At 34.5% G+C, this 23,448-nt stretch overlaps 1 protein-coding gene across 1 annotated transcript; it reads right to left on the bottom strand.

Moving 5' to 3' along the window:
- Nucleotides 1-922: 922 nt before the first annotated feature.
- LOC121378625 (peptidyl-prolyl cis-trans isomerase-like) lies at nucleotides 923-22,533 on the bottom strand. Its single transcript, XM_041506889.1, has 5 exons — nucleotides 22,349-22,533; nucleotides 8,235-8,265; nucleotides 4,788-4,973; nucleotides 3,731-3,806; nucleotides 923-1,260 (listed from the first exon to the last, which is right to left on the bottom strand). Exons 1-5 carry the CDS (start codon nucleotides 22,508-22,510, stop codon nucleotides 1,122-1,124), a joined length of 594 nt encoding a protein of 197 aa, XP_041362823.1. The 5' UTR covers nucleotides 22,511-22,533; the 3' UTR covers nucleotides 923-1,121.
- Between the last annotated feature and the right edge of the window lie 915 nt (nucleotides 22,534-23,448).

Raw genomic sequence — 23,448 nt, forward strand, 5'->3', positions numbered from 1 at the left:
TCACAATTACTAGTAACAAATGTTTGACATCCAATAGCAGACGATTAATAAATCATTGTGCTCCAAATGTGTTGCTGAACAATCAATTGCCTAACCTTTCTTTTACTTTTAGTCTTAGTATCAGTAAGCCATATTCATTAAATTAGTGCCATAGACATTTTCTATTCTGCAGCAATTTGGAAAAACAAATAAGTAGACACAACAAGTAGACAATAATTTTACTTAGAATCGAGTAGCTATATATTCAAGATTGTTGTTGTTTAACTGCATATGTTGTATGTCGACTATCTTTCTGGTAGTTATTTATTAAACAAAACAAAAAAGGGCCAATATTTACGTGATTTTACTATCAAGGATTACCTCCCTTTTTTAAGAGACCACACACTATTCCGATTATTTGGTGCATATATGGATAATGCCAAAACGACCTTAAAAAAACAAAGGTTAGGCATGGGCTAAATTGGAAACCCTTTTCCCCATTCGAGTGGCCGTTTCTATTTGGACCATAAAATGTATATTTCAAACATTTCCATGATAATTGGCCTTAAGTCTCAATTCATTTGAGAAGTCAAGAAATTTGGGGTGATTAAAAAATGACAAGCAATTATGCCAGCGAAATACAAAGTTTAAACAAAAATATTTGTTTTAAACCAGTGCATTTCTGTTTTTGGTAAATAATTTTTTTTCATTCTTTCAATTATGAATTCGACAGATTCTAAAAAGCAGGGATAGGAGGTAGGAACTGGTGAACTGTAAAAAAAAAAAAAGGGAGGTTAAAATCTGTGCCATCTGACACATTTTGGAGGAAAGGACGGTACAAATGCAAGGAAACAATGTTCTATGAGAGGAAAACAGCTGATCCGAGGAGAATTCCCACCCTTGAAAAGGTTAATTATACAGAGAAAACAAGAAATGCAATAAGTAGACTAGCCAACATGTTTTTATTCTTAATCCCACAAACATCTTTGAAGAACATATACTTTTTGAAACGTTACACTTTACATTTTTTTGACAGCTTGAAATTACGAAATACAGACGTGGCAATGACAATGATTTTTCAGACTACAGAGAACAATGTCAGTTTGATTTAAAAGAATGATTAAAATGATTCCAGATCATAACTAGGTTTGCACCTGTCCACTCTTGGCTACAACAACTTTCTTTGACGTCTTGCCTGACTGGGAGCCCACTTTCTCAATTTCCTTAACAACATCCAATCCGTCTATTACGGCTCCGAATACAACATGCTTGCCATCCAACCTAAATAGAAAAGAAAGGAAGACTTAGTTAACACAAACAATAAGGTACAAAAAGGAAAGATTTCAAAATCCTTTCAGTCTGTCCCTAAGCTGAGCCCATCCAGCAATGGAATAGTTTCTCCAAAAGAAAACCATCCTTTGTCTTTACTGGGAATTTCCATTATGCACCGATGTGCTTTGCCAGATTATTCATCGATGTATTAATCTTTGACAGATGTTTTGTGAATTTGTTTAGCAAACAATAAATGAATATTCAAGGTCACCCATACATGAAAAATGCATCGTGGGGGAGTGTTGTTAATTCATTCATAGTTTGTAAAACAGTGAAACCTGTAAGCAAAGCACACCGTAAATCATGCTGTCAAAATTGAGAATAGTTTGATTTGTAATTTAACACATTTGAATTTTGAGTAATAGTACAAGGTTTTAATTTTTGCCAATAGTTTAACTTACAGAAGTTTATAAATAAAAAAAATTGTGGAAAAAATGTATACAAAAATTGCTTTTTTTCACCACAACTGTCAAACTTGTGCCACAGTACATGATAAAGCTATGTATACACAAAATTTCAGCTCAATATCTTGAGGTATTGCCAAAAAGCTTATTTTCATTGTCCAGTAAGTTCAAGGGCAATAACTTTGTGGGGAAAAAAAAAGAGGTAAATTGCCATCAAAATCAAACATGACCTATAATAGGTCGACGACAGTCACTCTTCACACCCTTGTTTTGGCTTCGTACACAATAACTATAACATCTTATCGTAATTTCATTTGAAATCCACATTTCATAAAAGGTAAAAAAAAAAAAATCCCAAGATTTTCTTCACAAACACGTTCAGGTGCATTAGTACAGTTCAAAAAAATAATTAATGGAATGCTTAAGCAAGGCTTTTGGACATGTATGCATATTCAACGATATATAATGCACATTATTGCATAATATCAACAAGTATATTATATTTAATTATAAAAACCCAGTCAAATGTGACGGCTATTATATATAACAAGTCTTTGTGGGATGATAAAATAGGCATGCAATGCAATGTTGTGTAATAATATACATCCCAGTAAGCCAGCAATAAGTACTTATTATTTTTCAATAAAAAATAAACCACCATTATCAAAGTGGCTACACAACAAGTCAAAAGAAACCACCATTATCGAAGTAGCTATACAACAAGTCAAAAGAAACCACCATTATCAAAGTGGCTACACAACAAGTCGAAATAATTATATTGTTTTGTCCATGCATTAACCTACGTACTGAAATGATACACGGAGCATTTTCTTAGTTAACTGGTCTATTCTGTTAGTTGCCTCTACCTGTGATTCCTGATTGGCAAGTGTATTTGATAAGTAACAAGCCAATTAATTACCGCTGTCTAGACACAAAAATACATACCGGTATTGTGTAATATTACCTGTCGCCCCATAAATGGTAATGGACATGGTTTATTACTGTAAATAGTTCTGTAAAACTATTAATTAAGTAGACTTTCCCATCTAAAATCACAGAACAGACCAATTACATAGGGCATGTTTATAGTTATAGTTATTATAAGGAGATGCAAATCGGAAGACTGATGTCAATGAAAATCAGCTATATTATTACAATGCTTCGTCACATAATTAATAAAAAAAAAAAAAAAAAAAAAAAAAAAAAAAGGTCTACTAACTTTGACCCATTTCAAAATTCTATAACAAGCAGACGCTGTTTACAGGTCAGCAAGTTTTTTTTTTTTTTTATAATTCTGGACACAATATTAAGGTTAAGTTTTAAAAGATGAATGAAATAAAATGTACATTTGTCAAATATATCTTATCAAAAAATTACAGTTGGATATGTTTTATTTATTGTGTATGGGGTAAAAACAAGAGTGCAAAAAGTAACCGTCGTCAACCTTAATATCCCGAGGCACTGTGGAGGGGGGGGGGGGGGATGTCTGGAAAACTATTGGTGGGACACTCGTATAGACGGACGGAGATGAAACCTATAGTCCCTCTGGCCCTACCATTTAAGGCAAGCTATCACTCTCTCCGTCCCCTTAATCTAATTCAAAAACAGTAATGTTTTTCGTTCCACTGTGCATGTATCAATATCTTAAATGGCTCCCCATAATTCTAAGTTAGGGGAGCAAATAATCACTCCCCTCAATCATTTGTCACAAACAGCAAAATCTGAAAAAGATGCTTGGGATACCGGTCCTTCATATCTGAGGTGTGCATTTGCGACCAATCACATCTAATTCTCTCGGGCTTTTTTTTTTTAATCATCCACCTAAAAATATAACCATCTCCAACTGGCTTTTTGAAAAACTGCTCTAAGTGCAGCTGGCCTCAATGGTTCAATATAATTAAAATGTTTAGTCATCGTTAATGTGGGCCAATACACTAAAAAAATAATAACCAAAAGCAAAATATTACTGACTTAATTCATACATCATCATACACATAGCTTCATACTAATCTTACCAATCGGTTTTGGCGGTGCACAAGAAAAACTGAGAGCCATTGGTATTTGGACCAGCATTTGCCATGGACAGAATTCCTGAAATTACAATTGTTAGCATTTTGGTAAATTCTGTCTTTTAGCTACATGTACATGTATAACATTTTTCTGAACTAACAACGACTGACTTAAGAAGTCGTCTCGGTCTGCAAATTTTAAAAGAATTACCATGGGTGAAACAAAACAGACCACCGATGACAATTTTGAGTCCATCTATGGCAATTGTTTTTCTTGTATAGTACAGCACCTTCTCGGTGCCAAAGCCTCACATACCAGTCATGGGGCACTGGATGGGATGTGCAAAACCAAAGCAAGGATGTTGCTTTTACCGAATATTGTGGATTGCACATAATTAACTTAAAACTTACAAAATATGTGTGTCAGGCATGACAATGACACTTGATGAAATTAGCTGAAAGCTTTGCAAACTGTACGCAAAGCGGACAGTACACGGCCAAAGGCCCTAAAAAAAAACGCCTCGGATTTGGATGATTCACAGAAACGACCTAAATGGCTTTCAAATTCCGCAGAAGATTGTCATGCCTGGTGTGTGGTGTGTGTGTGTGTGTTTACCTGTTTTTTCTTTGTTTCGCTGACATGTGTTTGTTTGTTGGTGTGACTGTATGTGTATCGGTGTATGCGTGTGTGTAGTGTTCGAGATTAAAAAAATTTGAGCAATATCCCAGTTGGATACTAACATTTCAAAATCTGGTATCCCACCTGAGAATTTAGTATCCCACTTAAATGAAATTCATAAATAACATCGTAACAAACTTGGACGACACTGTTACTTAACTTTCGACTTTCATTGTTTCAGCAAAACATAAAAATGCAGGATTTATAAAAAAAAACCCACAATATTATATGGTATCCAGGTGGGATACTGGGTTATTGAAGTCTGGTATCCAAAATTAAATTCTGGTATCCCCGGGATATCGGGATACCGTTAATCTCGAACACTGGTGTATGTGTGTGTGTGTGTGTGTGTGTGTGTGTGTGCTTGTGTGTGCGTGTACTTACCAGAACCAGTATGTTTCAGTTGAAAGTTCTCGTCCTCAAACTTTGCACCGTAGATGCTCTTGCCACCGGTTCCATCGGCACGGGTGAAATCTCCCCCCTGGCACATGAAGCCAGGGATGACCCGATGGAAAATACTGCCCTCAAAGCCAAAGCCCTTCTCACCAGTACACAAAGCACGGAAATTTTCTGAAATTTGGAATATAATATGTAGAGAACAATTTTGCTATGAAAAACAATCACCTAAGATCACTATTAATTTAGCATATATAAGCCCAACAGCAGTCCAAAGTAGGGCTAGCTCTGGCACTCAAATCGCCAATTGTAAACTAGACAATTTTATTGTTATTTCATGTATTAATTGATCTTTTGTTACAAAATAACTGGGTATTTACAAACTTTGTTAGTTTAATAGATAATCTGGTGAAATTTTCTGATGCCCCAGAGCTAGTCCTGCTAAAACTTTGATTACTTATATACATGTATGGTTAAGGACCACACACATATATAGAGAGGAAACCTGCTGTCGCCACTTCATGGGCTACTCTTTTTGATTAGCAAGGGATATTTTATATGCACCATCCCACAGACAGGATAGTACATACCACAGCCTTTGTTACACCAGTTGCGGAGCACTGGCTGGAACGATAAATAGCTCAATGGGTCCACCGACTGGTATCGATCCCAGACCGACTGCACATCAAGCGAACACTTTACACTGGGCTATAACCCGCCCCCATTTAGAATATCGGTGTATATATATTTAGTGTTTCTGGTCATCCTAATGTTTGTAGTACTAATATTTCATTTTACTTCAAAACATTTTTTTTGTGCGAAATTTTTTATTGGAAGGTAAAATCTAGTGTACTTCAAAACCTTCAGGTGATCAAGAAAGACATTGTCAGCTTTTTTACAATAAAGGGCACCATTCACTTCCACAATGGTCCAAAAATAAAGTTTAATTGTGGTACTCAAAACTTACATACATATTGTTCTGATGTACATGTATGTTTAAGTTGAAACTTGTTCAGCAAATATCACTGACAAAATGTTATGACGTTTTCATCTGCCAACAAAGGGTGGTTATAGAGACTACACTGGTATTACATGTATAACACCATGACAAAATATAAAAAAATACAAAAACACAAACTAAATGAATATTTATTTACTTCTTTCAATGTATTCCAACAAATTTATGGTGTAATTATAGTTGTAATACTTATTTTATTTTACCATAACTTTACTATTATGATATATATATATTATATATATATATATATATATATATATATATATATATATGCCATATCCATAAAATGTTTAACACTTCATTTCTGTTTGTATTAACAGTTCATGGTAGATCTAACTGAAGTTTATTTCAATAAAAGTATGCCCATTTCACTACTGATAAATGTTACGTACCAATGGGACTTATAAATCCAAATTTATGCTTATGGCAGTAGCTTCTTTCAAATCACATAAAGGTTACAGACACTACAATCGTATATATATATATATATATATAACAAGACAAATGCACTCCCATCAAACTAATATTGTGGTAATTATTTGCAGGATGTCTGATTTATTAAGAATTAAAACAATATTTATTTTATCTAAGATTTAACTGTTAAGAAAAAACATGTATACTTTTATGCATCACATGACTAATAAATATGAATGTAAGATAAACTAAAACTGCCAGTTGTGCTGAGATATCTTAAAATTATAGTTCCCATTTCCAACTATTTGTAATTAGGTTATTTTAAGGCAAAATATAGCGATTTACTGTACTCAACTTAGGCAGGCAAAGAATGGTTATGGTTAAAGGCATATTGTTACAGAACACTGACCTGTATTCCCTGAACAAAAATAATTTGATTTGTCCCTAAATGTACTTTATTCAACCATATTTATAACCACCATACTCCATTTATTAGTGACATTTTGTAAAAATAATTGAATTATGGCAATGGTCCCTAGTTCAAAAACAAATTGCCGAGAGGGATAAAATGGATTTCACTCCATGGTTCAGTTAAGGTGATGCGATAGCTAGATTTTGTTTCCAACAATTAATGTAATTTTTATTTATTATCCATTTTTAGTGAAATATGGTCCTTGAGTATGCCAGTTTTAGATATAAAATCATAATGTACATGTACACAGTATGTAAACATATATACTGTCAAAGTAATAATGTGCATTCTTTAGCTTAAAATGTTCATGAAAAGGTCAGAAAATAAATGGCAATTCTGTTAATACCAAATAAACAATAACTTTTTTAAAAACCCAATGGTAATCATAAATTTGAACACAATCATTCAACTTTGAATATAAAGTTTTATAAAAGTTTTGAAACAAAACAATCCATCAGCCCCAGATGAACAATTCAGTCGTACGCCGGGCAACCAAAATTTTCAAACACAAAGTGCCTGTTTATCCCTTTTGTACACTTGCAATTTTTGCAATTCCATAGTCTACAGCAAGCATATGCACACGTGTGACCGTATCCGACCGGAATTAGGCCCACGTCTTTGAGTAAGGCATTTAAGAAATTAGACATTCATTTAAAAATCATGGTATTTTATGTCGGTGTCCGTGAAGTAAATTGCTGAAAATGTTGAAGAATCGAGAAAAAGCAGTTAATAACAATACAATCCAGCACATCACTAAAATGGATAAGTAGACAGGGTTTCTGCCAGAGGGTAAAATGGGTATGGCGCCATACCAATTTTTTTTTTTTTTAAGTTGACCTTTTGACAAAATTAATGACTCTTCATCACCACTGTATGCTTTTCTTAGCCCTAACCCTAAACATAACCCATTTTCTTTATGGGGAGCTCCCCCCCATACCTACTATTCATTCAGCACATACATTGTAAATATTCAATTTCATAGTGCCATACCCAAAAATTTCTTTGTGGCAAAAACACTGGTAGACTTTGAAAAGTTAATTTTCGTTTCATCAATGCAAGCTCGTGCAACACAAGTGCACCGTAAAACGAGGTCAGGGAATTCCCACAGCACGATAGGTTTTTTTTTTTTTTACTAATGTACTAATGAAAATAAAAATGGAAATTTATGACAACAAAAACTACCCAAATTTGACCCACTAATTGACTTGGTGTGCAATTTATATTGAAATGAGAGACCTGAAATACTCCACACAGCGAGGTGTGACCCTAATGCTTGATCCAACACAAACCAAACAGTGATGTGTTGGACCACAATATTTCATTGTAGGATAGCATAACATACCAAAATATGATTTCGTTACTTTATTGTAAAAAAAAAAAAAAGCTGTGTGCATACAAACACTGATATTCTCAACAAGAAACTGTAGTTACTCAAGATGGATAGATTAACTGTTGAGACACCAGAACCAAAGACCAAAAAGGCTCAAACGTGCGATAAAACGATACAAAACAAGTTTCACGAAACACTCACCAGCTGTTTTTGGTACTACATCTGCCCTCAACTGAAAAAAGAAAGAAAAAAGGAGTGAGTATAATAATAATAATGTAGTCATGGCAATTCACATCAGCATTCAGCACTGCCAGCGATTAATGTCCACATTACCAGGCCACTGGCAATTTGTATTGTAAAACTCATCCATGAGGGATCTGAAGATAAACAGGTAGCAACCTAGCAAGTCATTTGATCACGACTGCATTTAAATGTCCTATTCTAAATCATTTGATAAGTAAGTTTGTTTTATTTAACGACGCCGCTATAGAGCACATTGATTTTTTATCTTATCATCGGCTATTGGACATCAAACATATGGTCATTCTGACACTGTTTTTAGAGGAAACCCGCTGTCGCCACATAGGCTACTCTTTTTACGACAGGCAGCAAGGGATCTTTTATTTGCGCTTCCCACAGGCAGGATAGCACAAACCATGGCCTTTGTTGAACCAGTTATGGATCACTGGTCGGTGCAAGTGGTTTACACCTACACATTGAGCCTTGCGGAGCACTCACTCAGGGTTTGGAGTCGGTATCTCGATTAAAAATCCCATGCCTCGACTGGGATCCGAACCCAGTATCTACCAGCCTGTAGACCGATGGCTTGCCACGACGCCACCGAGGCCAGTCAAATCATTTGATAAATACCAAAGTAAGGTTTGCTTAATCAAGTCAATTTGAAAATTGATGAATTTGGCGAGAGCCAGAGCTAGCCCAGATTTTAGTACAATGAAAATAAACATTCCCAAATGAACAGACATAAAAATCACTGAAATGTTAAAAAAAAGCTTTAATTATACTACAAAAATTGGAAATATATCTACAGATTTTTTTTTTTTTTTTTTGATTAACAACATTTGCATATATATAGTATTTAATGTTACAGAACACGTGTAGCAGTCTATAAAACATGCAGGTCTAGCTCTAGGTGAGCAAAATAATTTGCCAAATTATCTTTAAATATGAAAAATTATTACATGCAATGTTTTTGCCAAATCAAAATAAAATTTACCAATTGTTAGCGAATTTGGCAAATCTAAAGCTATCCCTGATACATACATAGCGAATCGTAATGCGATACTAAACAAAGTGCTTCCTCATTTACATGTAGGACAAAAACAACAACTCTATCAACAGTTGCTTGTCCTACAACAACTCTATCAACAGTTGCTAATAACATTAATGGGCTAATAAGACCTAGAACAAACGAGAAACAAACGTTGGGTAATAGTGTTTTCCCTAGCTTGTTTCAGCATGGTGCAGCACCATGCCTCAATCAGCACCATGCTGCCCTGAGACTAAGCAAGCCTTTTTCAATGATTAATTCTAAAATTGCCTTTATAAAACACCCAAAATGGTATATTATTAATTAATAAAATATGCCTTTTATATCTTTTTCCATTCATTTATTAAAGCAAGCACATAAATTACATTAATGTTCATTTTAATTTTAAAAAAATTGTATTTTTAATGAAAAACAAGTGCCCCAAAAGTTGTGAAAATGCCCCAAAAGTGTTTGTCTACCATGCCTTGCCTAATTTCTAGGAAAATCACTAGGTAGCGTCATTGAAAAGTGACTGATATTCCACACAAAACAATACAAATTCTTAGCATACCTACTAATTATGCTCTGAAAAAATTTAAAATGTGTATCATTATTGGAATTTAAACAAATATGTCATATCGGCAGGCAGAACTATTTCTTAATGATTTGTTGATAGCATTTTCATTGTTTTGCTAAGTACTGCACATTGTAAAGTTCTGTTTAATTAAACTTGTTTTTCAAGTCAAGCATTTTTGTTATTGTGGCCAGCCATTTCGTAAAGGATATCACCTCTTATGGATATGCTAAATTAATGAAAAATGCTACAGCAGAGTAGACATGTAGATCCATACGCATAGATTTAAAAAAAAAAAAAAAAAAGGGAAAAAAAAGCCCTCTTCGCTAATCATGACATGAGACTCGGTTGGTGGCCAAAGAAATTGTGTAGAAAACTCACGCCTGTAACTTACTTGTAAGCGATGTTCTACAGCTGTTGACGAAATTAAACGGTTCCACTGGCAGCATAAATGTTTAGACATGTTACCTTCATTCACTTTCATAAAATATAAACTAAACTCGAATAGGACAATTCCTTCCCATATAACTAAATGATCTGTAAAAATGCACAGCAGCTAGAGGAAATGATGTCATTTACAAACAAATTACCCGATTCAAATAATAGTGAGTGAATGTTTGCATTCTTACACAACACAATTATAAATAAGTTTACATAAACAATACTACCCGTAGGCATATTTAAAGCTAAACAAACTAAATTCAGTTATGTATTGTTAAAGTATGCATATAAATTTAATTATAAGATTTGACTGTAATTATTTTTTGATTCATGCAAGTATGAACCGAAAAAAAAAGATGTGCATACTTTTGTATGACCCACTACGCGGGCTCATACAGTGTGCACATTGTTTTTTCGGTTCATACTTGCATGAATCAAAACATAATTGCGGTGAATTCTTAAATGAACAGTATAAATAAGTTGGCACTATCAGACATTGTGATCTATTACCTTACAAAAGTGGACTGTTTCAAATTAATAATAAATTAAATAGGCAAAAGAGTTCTGATCGCATTGGTAATTCTTTGAAGATGTCTATTAAACAAACGTTTTCTGATTTGTATAGCAAAGACAAGTACCAACCATATATTAAAAACTTGCATGACGCTACCGTTCTCGTTACATTTATTTTTATAATATTATAAAACAGCTTTCTATAAGCTACATAAGGTAAATAGTGGCAATCAATATACAAAATTTAATTGGCAGGCACAAATCTAAGATTTTTAAATACAGTGGCCCATAATCTTGTGATGGATTAAAAAAAATTAATCACAATTATAAAGTAACAGACATGTTACTGCGAAAAAAAATTGTTTCTCTGATTTAAAACCCCCAGCTTTTCTTCTATTTTGTCACCATATTAATAATTTGTGCTACAGTGCTACCATGGTCACCCACAACATTACCTTTATTAGCAATACTCGCCACAATAAATATTGTAGAGTAGTTCCATTATAAACACAAAATCAATGAAGTCAAAAAAAGGTTTTCTATTATTTCTTGCATTGTTATATTGTATATATATTGGAGTGTTTCAGTGCACGAAAATTCTTGGGATTTCCTACTTTATAAACAGAAATATAGCGAAAGCTGTGACAATAGTGCTAAAGTCTCGAACTTCGTTGTTGTATGTCTGGTCCATGCATAGAAAATTGACGATGGCCAAAGTCTTGATGTATATATTCAGGGACTATATTCAGGGACTATATTCAGGGACAATGAGTTGTTAAGAGTTTCGGTTGTCTCGGTTCATGCATGAGACCCCTGGCCTTTGATTCGGGTCGTGTCGCCCTAAAACCACTTCGAACTCTGCATTGTTTTGCCCGTAGCCCTATTCACCCAGGGTTGGTTTGGCCTAAATCTCATTCGTAGTCGTTTCACCCCCTACCCTGAAGTAAATATATTTATAATACTTAAATAGTTTTGAAGTATTTGTTTTCTTCTGTTTATTCATTATTCATTACCAAATATTAGGTATTTTTCTGTCTTTGGATATTAATGCCGTATCAGCCGTTTACTTTCTGAAAGCTGAAGCTAGGCAAAATCATTATAGTGTACTGGGCGTTTGAACCCCAGCTGGATATGTAGTATATTTAATAAGAAACCACAGCACATCAGTAGTATGTGACTGTTCATAAATTAATTATTAATGTGAACACTTTGTCTGTATATTATCCAAGGACTGTACGTATTTTGTGCATATGGCTGAGTAAATGATATTGGAAATAAACAAAATGATATTATTTTTTATCTGTAAATATAAACATGCCATATAGATCACAATGTGTGACATCTAAAAATCAATGGATATAGAAAAAATCAATGAATAAATGTACTTTTATCAACAAAATAAAAATTTGGGCGGATCGAAACGACGGGATGTACGAATCGACCCTGCTTAAAACGACTTGGGTGAAATAGTAATGAGGGCGAAACGACCGGTTACCGTAGCGCACTGGCTGGAATGGAACGAGAAATAGCTCAATGGGCCCACTGACGGGAATCGATCCTAGCTAAAATTTCTAGAATGCTGTTACTTCATGGATAAGCTCCTGGACACTGATGGGGATTCGGTAAGGGCACTCTGGTCTCCCGGCAAGTTCACTCCATCTCACTCCAGCCAACCCCTACCCCTTAATTTTTTCTAGTTTCCTTTTTAAATGCAATCTGATTTGATATTATAGTAATTGTCTTCTATTAGCCTACAAGAATTAATGTGAAAAATAGTTTCTTTTGGCGCTCAGTCCAAATAAACCAACATACACTGCGAGCAGGGTAATTTTTTAAATAATAATTATCGAATCCACGACGTTTGGCCCCCAAGGCAGTTCACCCCCAGTTTGACCTGTACACCCTCCCCTATCTGTCAGTTCGCCCCCAAATCCCAATTATGTTACTTTTAAACAATTATTTTATTGTTTCTTTAGAGGCATGTTAGTGTGTGTTTCTTTTCTTAGAGGGGAGGGATTGTTGTCTTTCCACGATTTGCACGGATCATAGAGTCAGTCTTGGCACCGATGATATAATCACCCGTTTAATATAAACCACATCATCAACATTTATTAAAACATCCATTCCTGACAGAGATGGGATCTGTTTTAAGAATAAAGAAATAATTTTGAGTAAAAAGAGTAACGAGTATAGATCTACAAACTATCACAAATATCCACCTTATTTGATTTTAAAACAATGGTTAATCAGCTACCTAACCTTGATGCTGATTATGCATCTTCGGCTAACCGTCTTGTGCGGGCGAACCGACATCCTATTTGAGGGCGAACTGGCTTAGGTAGCGACCGCAGCCACTGCTAGGGGGGCAGCTGTGCCCATATTCCAAAATGCTACAGATTTGGTTCACCACTGGTGGTGATGTTTGAGGCCAGAGTATGCTTGTTTTGATGATGATTTTGCACATTTCTTTGGTTGTTATGACAAGTACACATCTTCCGATTGATATATATCCTGTTTCCGAACTTGAACGACTACAAAATGACTTTTTTTTTTAGGCAAGTGAAACTTTGAATACTTTTTTTTTTGCCTCAAAAATGGCGATTTCACCGAGATATTGATAAATATCTATAGTAATATAATAAAACAGCATAAATATTATTATTTTTTAATTTTAAAACCCCAACAAATATTTCAAGGGAGGTAACTCTGACCCGCAAAAGTGAAAATACAGAACATCACATTTTCATAAAATTAAACGTATTTGATGCTTTGTCATTATTTATCCACCCATTATTACCTTTTTGGGTAGAATATAGATCATAATGAAGTGTTATTTTTAGAAGACAATGCATATTGAATTCAAAATTACTTAAAATAATGTTTTGCTTATCATGATGACTCAGCAGTTTCTGATAGCTGAAATTTATTTTAAAAAACATTTTGATAATGCATAACTATTCAAATATAGACATGTAAATCTATTTTCATGTAAATCATTTGAATGAGTTTAGCATATGACTGGTTCAGTTTTATACAAAAGAATAGTATTAATGCAATGGAAATAAGTAAATACATTTTTTAAAGAAAATGTTTAAGGTACCATAACTTCTCGCATCGTGACACAAACTTAATTTTTTTGGTAACGAAGTAACATTAAATTCTAAATATAATTATACTTTTTTCATCATTTCATCAATGAACATTACTGTTAAAAATGGTAAAGAATTAATTATTTGTAAAAGATACTAAACTGTGAAGTAGATGAGATTAGTATATATTTAATACAGTGAACATTTGTATAGCATCGCGGTCCACTCTGCAAGTTTCAAATATAGCTATACAATGCTAAAACATTAAATAATAGTTGCTAATCAATTCCTATTTACACATTTTATGTCAAACTAATTACAATATTTGAAACAAAAAGATAAAGTCATGGTCATAATGGGTATTTTTCTTTATTCCAGGAAATTTGTAGTCTCTGTGCATCTATGGGGAAACCTGAAATGGAAACTGAGTGGGAGAGTACACCATGGTTATGAGATTCAATTATACTTCAAGCTTGATGCTGTTATGTTTTCTGTTTCCAACTAACAGAACCTGGAACAGAAATGAAGTGTGTGACAATAATTCATCGACAAAGTTAGACTAATACTCTTTCATGGATGCTAAATTTGGTAGATCTGGCCATAAAATTTTATAATTCAAAGTGGTATATAGTTATATTTATAATAATAATGTTTCAATTTGTCTTTATACAGCACTTTATTGAACCAAAATAATCATAGCTGCATTTAGTAAATTATTTAGCACATTTGTGACTGCTGTCTCATGCCTTCAGTGTTTCAGCTGCTAAAATATGTTTTTGGGATATTTTTCCTGGATAGAAATTTACCTTTCTGATATTTTATGAGTGTTTGGACATTCCTTTCAAAGGTGAAATATGGCAGAACGATTTCCACCCGCACCCCTCCATTTGGGGCATTGAATTAGCGATATGAAGTGCTAGGGTCTGGATTCGAACTCCAGATCATCGGGACTGTAGCCGAGCACTGTATCCACTCAGCCACGCAGAGGATCAACAAGTGAGACTGCATTTTAATACTTTTAAATCTCATAGCGTGTATTTTGACGGAATGAACCGAGTGTTTATGGAATTAAATGAACCTCTAGTCCCATAATGCCTCATTGTGTCTTCTGTGCTATATTTCTACCAAAAGCACCGTACTGGAGGAAAATTTTACAAAGAATAGTCAAAATGTCAAATTTTTCAAAGGCAAAATGTAGTGATACTGGATTACGAAATATAAATATTATATTACTTTTATAGAACAAAATGTATTAAAAAGTATTGTATATAACTAACCCTAACCCTAAACTTACACTAATCTTAACAAATATTGTTGGGGGGGTGCGGGCGGATATTATACCTATATATCTTCTATATTTTTTTTATATATTTTGAAACAAGAAGCTTATTTTTCATGTAACGTGTATCCACTTTCCATCTGAGATCTAAACCTTTATGTTTTCCTTTTTATTATTAGTCTGGATGTACATTATTGTATAAGCGTGAATAAATGTGAACTGAAAATGTTATTCTGATGTAACATTTGCATAAACTTTTATGTCATTAAATTATGTATTCCAATATGTCTGTGTGTTTTTGGTCATTTTGGAGCAGTTTCAAACCTACCCCAAGAATACATATGTTATCATAAATAATAGTAACCCTATATATTTTGACTTGAAATTTTCAGAGATGCGACATTAATAACTGCTTGTAACATCTATAAGCTTACAACGGAAATTTCTCTGTTATTTTTTTATTTACAAAAGTGGACGTAAATGACAATTAAAATCGTTATGTCGGCCATGTTTGGTCACAGAAGTACAAGGCTACTACGACCTTATTTTGCTTCATTTGGACAATATAGTGAATTTTTTTTAAAATAAGAGCAACAGTTTTAATGAAACTATGACCATGAAGAAAAAAAATGTTTTACATTTTTTTTTTTGGTCTGCGGTACCTAGCTTCGGGGCGAGCAAGCAAAGGGCCGCTACTCTAAGCGCATTTTTCCATTTTGACAAAATCGCGTCTCAAATTACATGCATTTTTCTCCAGCCTTACGTACATTAACGACTGGGGTAATCATGGGAATTAGATCGGATATGTAAACTAGGGTGATGAATATATATTAAATCACGTGACTCAGCCATTTTAAATAGAAATTGAAAGAGAAGAAATCTTTTTTACAAATATGGGTAAACACTTTAAAAGCATTTAAACATCCAGACGCGACTAAAACTAGACTTCATAACTCACTTCTCAGACAAACATGTATTTTTAAAAATATGAAAAATACTGTCTGTGGTATTAGAAACACCAGGATGACCAGAAACACTTTGGTGATACGGAAATGGATTATGTAAACAATACAATATAAGTAATGTTTGATTTCGGTGATCATAAACGGCTCTAATAGTGAAAAATATGCCTTAGTGTGTAAAAACTAGGGTCTATCCCTTTAAGTAATGCTATTTTTCTGGTACATTACAGTTCAATTCACTTTCTTAACAATTACAATCTGCATCCTCAGGTGCCACAGCCATGACTGAAAGGGATCTGACCAATTTCCTTAAGCGGAACACCCTGCTTGTCCCTGAACATGAGGCCAACTATTTACCTATACTTGTTGCAGATAGCAAAGGTAATTATTTAAAGAATTGCTATGCAGACCGGAAACTTAATCTTTTATTTTTTTGCAAAAAAGGGGCCACTACCTCCAGCTTGGTTGCAGATTTGTCAGGAGAGCTTGCCCGCTTGAGATCTATTCAAAACAAGCCGCCCTTTGTCTACTGGTGGACAGGTACCTGCGATGTAACTGAAAAGGACAGACGTTACCCTAAAGATCAGAAATGTGGAGGAAGAAACTGTGGCGAAATTCAACAGTGACATTGCCAAAGCGAGAGATATTGTTCTTCAATTTGGTGGGAAAATGAGTGTGATTGGCATTCCATGTTTTTCATTTTCCATGTACTGTGCTCATGCTGGCCTTAGACATCCAAGCCATCTTTCACTGGATTCCCTAGATGCAGAGGTTCAGAATCAAGTAAAGTTGCTCAATGCTTTTATTGTTCCATTTAATGATGATCTCGGATCTTCAACATTGAAATTTGATGCCGATCTTGTGAAGATCAAGCCGGGAAAGAAGAAATATAACTTCAGTCTACTGCGTGATGGTATTCATCCCAGGGAATTGTTGTCAAGAAAATGGTTGCTTCGATTGCAGCTGGATGTTGTTAAGGAATTATATAAAACTCGAAGTTCCTCTATGTTGTCCTTACATCCAGACCCAGAGGAAGTTATGGCATTGGACTTGTCTTAAGACAGAACGAATGAAATATTTTATTTAATGACGCACTCAGCACATTTTATTTACGGTTATATGGTGTCAGACTTATGGTCAAGGACCAAACACATATTGAGAGAGGAATCCCTTTGTCGCCACTTCATGGGCTACTCTTTTTGATTAGCAGCAAGGGAACATTTATATGCACCATCCCACAGACAGGATAGTACATACCACAGCCTTTGTTACACCAGTGGTGGAGCACTGGCTGGAGCAAGAAATAGCCCAATGGGCACTTAAGACAGATGTTTTGGGAAGGGCCACTGCGGCTCCAGAAACAATGAATATCTTTCTGCCCACATGATGATAACTGATATTTATTAAAAATAATACATGGAAACATATTTTATTAATTCAGTGGGTTTTTATGATATATTTCTGAACTGTACATCAGTGCCATGTTGAACCATGTGGATATTTTTATGTGACCATTTATCTGATATTCATCCCTGTCATGAATAGACTATTAATTGGAGAATACTGTTACAAAATATTCATGTTATGTGAAACATAACTCGTAACCTATGATTCTTCGACTGACATGCATGCCTGTAGTTTTATATGCTCTTGTTACTTTTCGAGTGATTCACTGCGAATTGCTCATAATTAACTGGATAACATGAGTAGTTTATGAATTTCAGTTCCCAAATTTTAATCATGTACTTGTTGATCATAACATTGTTGTGAGAGATAGTTTACACATTCATTTGTTTTTACCATGTACTCATTGCTCGTGAGGTACGTGATTTATCACGACATTACTATAACATGTACGTTGTTCACACATTCATTTCTTTTTACCATGTACTCATTGCTCGTGAGGTACTTGATTTATTATGACATAATTACTATAACATGTACGTAGTTCACACATTCATTTCTTTTTACCATGTACTCATTGCTCGTGAGGTACTTGATTTATCATGACATTACTATAACATGTACGTTGTTCACACATTCATTTCTTTTTATCATGTACTCATTGCTCGTGAGGTACTTGATTTATTATGACAATTACTATAACATGTACGTAGTTCACACATTCATTTCTTTTTATCATGTACTCATTGCTCGTGAGGTACGTGATTTATCATGACATTACTATAACATGTACGTTGTTCACACATTCATTTCTTTTTACCATGTACTCATTGCTCGTGAGGTACTTGATTTATCATGACATTACTATAACATGTACGTTGTTCACACATTCATTTCTTTTTATCATGTACTCATTGCTCATGAGGTACTTGATTTATCATGACATTACTATAACATGTACGTAGTTCACACATTCATTTGTTTTTACCGTGTACTCATTGCTCGTGAGGTACGTGATTTATCTTGATATTACTATAACATGTACGTTGTTCACACATTCATTACTTTTTATCATGTACTCATTGCTCGTGAGGCACTTGATTTATCATGACATTACTATAACATGTACGTAGTTCACACATTCATTTGTTTTTACCATGTACTCATTGCTAGTGAGGTACGTGATTTATCATGACTTTACTATAACATGTACGTTGTATCATGACATTACTATAACATGTACGTAGTTCACACATTCATTTGTTTTTACCATGTACTCATTGCTCGTGAGGTACGTGATTTGTTATCAAATATTTAATATGAGAGGTATGTAGTTTGGACATTCATATGTTTTTATCATACTCATTGATCGTGAGATACTCATATGCAGGGGTTTCCCTAGAGCGATAAGCCGACACGGCCCGTGCTGCCTTAGCCAGCCAAGTAAGCGCCTTCATGTCTGGTAAGTGCCTTAACTGCAGGACCGTGTCGGCTTAATTTGTAACATGTATACAAAACAATGGAGCTGTGATCCGTAACGTCATTCACCACACATTATCACACTTCCATTTGGTATCTCTGCAATTCTTTAGATTTCACTTTGAGGTCCATTGATCGCACCGTTTTAATTGTCGGTGGGCTTGTGCTGGTCACGCGGTACAGATGATCGGCTACTACTAATCCGCCAGATAACTGCTTGTTGTAATAATGTCTGTATGCTTGGGAATTACGCATCAAGACAAATCAAAGAAAATACCTATTAACTGAATAAACATCTTTGAAGGTGAAGCACTTTTTAATAGTACAGTTAAGTTGGCAATCAGTAATTTTTATCCTAACACCCTCTTCCCAAAACACATACTGAAAATATCCAGGGCTCGCGCTGTTTAGCCATCGGCTAATTAAAAATTATTTTAACAAAAAAATAGCTAATAAAATTTGCAAGTGGCTGAGCCATTTTCTATCTTCTGATGTGAACAAACGGTTACATAATCTATTCGACACCTCAAACATAATAAGACAAAATATTCAATTAGCATAATAGCGATCTCGCGACCGGTAACGAGAAACGGTGTTATCCAGAATACAGTGTATGCCTTACGATGTTTGCTAATTTTAATAATCACGGTTATTAATTTTAACGGCATGCATTGACATGTATGACAGCAATGTGACAGTGATTCAATGTCTGGAAGATAAGTAACTTGCTATTTTAATTTTGTAAAGTCTTTGAACCAAAGTAATGAAAACAAACCGACAATGCATGTCAATTGAATACACATGCCAGTTCAGGGCCGAAAGACATGTCAGCTATCCCAAGGTCTGAGCAAGCGAAAACAAAACGTTCGCTACACTGGTTTGTGCGCTTCACGTTAAACCAAATGGGGAAAAATATCCGCCCGGTCCCCCCTTCCCCTAACCCTAACCCTAACCTTAACTCCAACCCTCAACCCTAACTAAAAATAATAATGGAGGGGACCGGGCGGATATTATACCCAGTTTCGGTTATTTCCTTTGTCTTTGTTAATTTTGTACCTATGGTCGTGAGCACGCATGCAGATCGCGATCGCGGGAAATGAACATGCAGTATTTATACAAATTGCAGTTATACATACACTGAATTAGTTTACAATAATCATATTTGTTAGATAATGCTAGATATTATTTGTAAAACTGTGAGGTGACATTTAATAAGTTAGCTGGATTTTAAAAAGACCGTAAAATTTTATTTTATTAACGGTTTTTTCTTCTTCTTTTAAATTGAATATACTGTGAAGTCAGCATTCTTAGCTTGTATTTTACAAGCAGAGATCACAACAAGCATTTAACACGACGCTGAAATCAACAGCAACAACATGGCGCAAATTATGAAATTGTTGGGGTGGGGAATTGATGGGTTATTTTAAAAAGAAGTTTTAACCCCCCTCCCCCAAACAAACAACCCAACCCAACAACAAACAAATCCAACATGATTTGATGGATTGAACGCAAACACTTAACTGTTTTCAACCCACTACCCCACTTCTTTTGGCTTGATTTTTGTGTTATAATGATGCTAAATATGTAAGCGCCTTAAAAAAATCCTGGGGAAAGGCCTGATATGATTTGTAGTTGTAACAGACTGATATGAACATTTTGTTATTGATCACGAGGGATTCACTGCGAATTTCTCAAGTAACTAATAATTAAGATATATATGCATTGAACAAAATCTATCTATATTAAAGATTACTTTGTATTAATTTGTACATCATTGTTTAACTGTACTTGTATGTATTTTGCAAAATAGAATGGGTGCTTTTCTAACAAACTATTTAAGTTATGAACTACAGGAATATAATCATCGCATTTAGTGGTAAGTTCAAGATACAAGTTTCATAAATGATTAAAAATGACCAATTGAAACCAATTGTGCATGCATACAAATTTGCATGTAATGATCAATTGCATGTTAGATTTAGCAAATACTAAGAAAACTGATTCCAACTGACATCTGCATTTTAACAAAACCAATCATGTTTTTTGTTTCATTGTTGTTTGTTGTTAAAATTGTGTTGGATCCCTTGGATATAGAAACCATTTTTGTCTGTTCATCCGGTCGTTTTATCTTGATCCATAATAACTTGGAAATTGAAATAATTCCGATATCAAAACTCGATTCATAATCTTGTTTAATGCATGTTTCATTTCCTAATATTACTAGTATATTTCATATATTAAGTGATCAGCAAATGAAAGTAACTTATGCATCAACCCATTTGCATTTATCATGTAATATTATGTTGATTATGGTAGTATAATTTTTAAATAAAGTATTATGTATGTACACATATTTTCCGTAATGTAAATGAAATAAATGTATATAGCTATATATGAATTATGTACTGTATGCAGCTGAATTCCAAATACATGTACTTTGTAAAATGTTGGTGATGGGAAAGCCTTCCAGGTCACTAATTGTATACATAAATGTTTTATTTGTCCCATAGTATAGTTTCACATAAAATCGAAATATACCAAGAAATAAGCATTGTTTAGTAAATTTGTATGAGTGTTAGTGAATTTTATCACTACTTTTGTATATATCCTTAGTAGAAATAATATTTATAATTCTATTGTTAATATGTAGCAGCACTATAAGAATTTTTCACTTTTTTGCATTTCAGATACACAGTTTTGGCAGACGGGTTAAACGTTTGAAAGGAAGCTAAAAATACAGGGAGTGACTAAACATACTGAAATTTTGAGGATAGTTTGGTGAGATAACAAGTAAAATTGTCATATTTTTTGTTTTTTGTTATACTGCTTTGTTTTAGTGTGATACGGTGAAGACGCGTTTTTGCCAAAATCACGAAATTAGCCTCTGCAATACCTGTAAACTCAGTCATTTTTCCGGCTATAAAAAAAGAGGTTTTTATATGAAAAATTAAAACTGTTTATTTTCCTTCTAATTGGGTCCATTTGCTTCAGTTTACATAAAAAAAGTGAAAAAAAAAGTGAAAAAAAAAAAAATGCTTGCTCTATGCTAGTCTGGTACACATAATTATCTGCATACATTTTGCATTATTTTTTCGTCAAATCATTGAATGCCCCTATCACAATTTTGGATTCTTCCAAAAAGAAGCTAACTATGACAAGTTTCATGGCAGCAAACCTCGTGTAAACAATCATTCCATAAAATAAAAAAATAAAAAAAAATTTATTGCGCCGAGCGACATTTTGCTCGTCTACACTTTTCTTCTTCCTTTTTTTTTTTTAAATAACGATATCAAGTTTCACAACATACCTCCATTGTAATAGTGCCAGCGGGTTTACCATCAATGGTCATATCAAAGAAAACTTTTGGCTTCGCCATGTTGCTGTATGAACGAGCTAAAACTGAGAAAAGTGGAACAATGTTAGCTCGGAATACTACAGCCGACGCTTGCAATGGGAAGAAGGCAATCATAGGGACCACGTGGTCTGAAGCGCGCGAAAAAAGGGCTTAAACTATCAGTATCGCAACTTGAAACTGACTTAAAACCAACCAATGTTGCGATGTTAAATAGTATGTATTGTTTAACGACACCACTAGACCAGATTGCGAGGCTTAGCAGCGTACATTCCCCGTGTAAATGCAATGAATGTAGAATCAACTAGATACGTTTTTCGTAATTGTCTACAAAAATACTAAAAAGTAGGCACAACCACGACAGGTGGCCTCAGACCACAATTAATTTCGCAATATGTTTCTAGGCCTATATAGCCTTAGTGGCTATAATATTTTTATTAATATCAGCAGGCCCGTGAAGTTTTGTATGTACATTTGCCTGCATGGGGGACACATACCCTGAAAAGGACAACCCCTGTTGTCCAGCTCTTTCTCCCAGCATATTGGTTTAAACAGACACACCCTCTAAACCAGGCCGGAGTACACCCATTTTACACAAAAAGCACTACTTTTGCATGGACCGGAATTACCACAAACAAGTCTTCAATGTCAACAAGTTACACATGTTTACAAACTACATGCTATCCCCTGCCACTTCAGTCAACAGTTGCCACTTCATAGCTGTCTGCCATGAAATAATCACAGTCAAACAACAGACTACTTGCGCGGTCAAATTTCCGGCTTTTCGACAACCAAGTGGGAAGATAACTGTAATCTGAGGCCAGGTGGTACAATCGGGATGCAGTCCACGGACGATTCGTCCACTGAAAATTCGTCCACTGAGGAAATCGAGACGATTCGTCCACTACAAAAAATCAGTTCCGGACGATTCGTCCACTGGGTTTTTATTTCCCCAGTACATTTCGTCCACGGACTAAATAATGTGTACTACATGTACGTGGGGGCTAAATAAATTATTAGATATATTTTACCCCGTATTTTTTTTTGCTGTGTCA

This window comes from Gigantopelta aegis, chromosome 8 (assembly GCF_016097555.1).
Source record: "Gigantopelta aegis isolate Gae_Host chromosome 8, Gae_host_genome, whole genome shotgun sequence".
Classification (NCBI taxonomy): domain Eukaryota; kingdom Metazoa; phylum Mollusca; class Gastropoda; order Neomphalida; family Peltospiridae; genus Gigantopelta; species Gigantopelta aegis.

Coding starts and splice junctions, on each gene's coding strand:
- LOC121378625 (XM_041506889.1), bottom strand. CDS start 22,510: ATGATTGCCTTCTTCCCATTGCAAGCGTCGGCTGTAGTATTCCGAGCT. Junction 8,266..22,348: donor CTGGCACTATTACAATGGAG/GTATGTTGTGAA, acceptor TTCTTTTTTCAG/TTGAGGGCAGATGTAGTACC. Junction 3,807..4,787: donor ACTGAAACATACTGGTTCTG/GTAAGTACACGC, acceptor TTGTAATTTCAG/GAATTCTGTCCATGGCAAAT.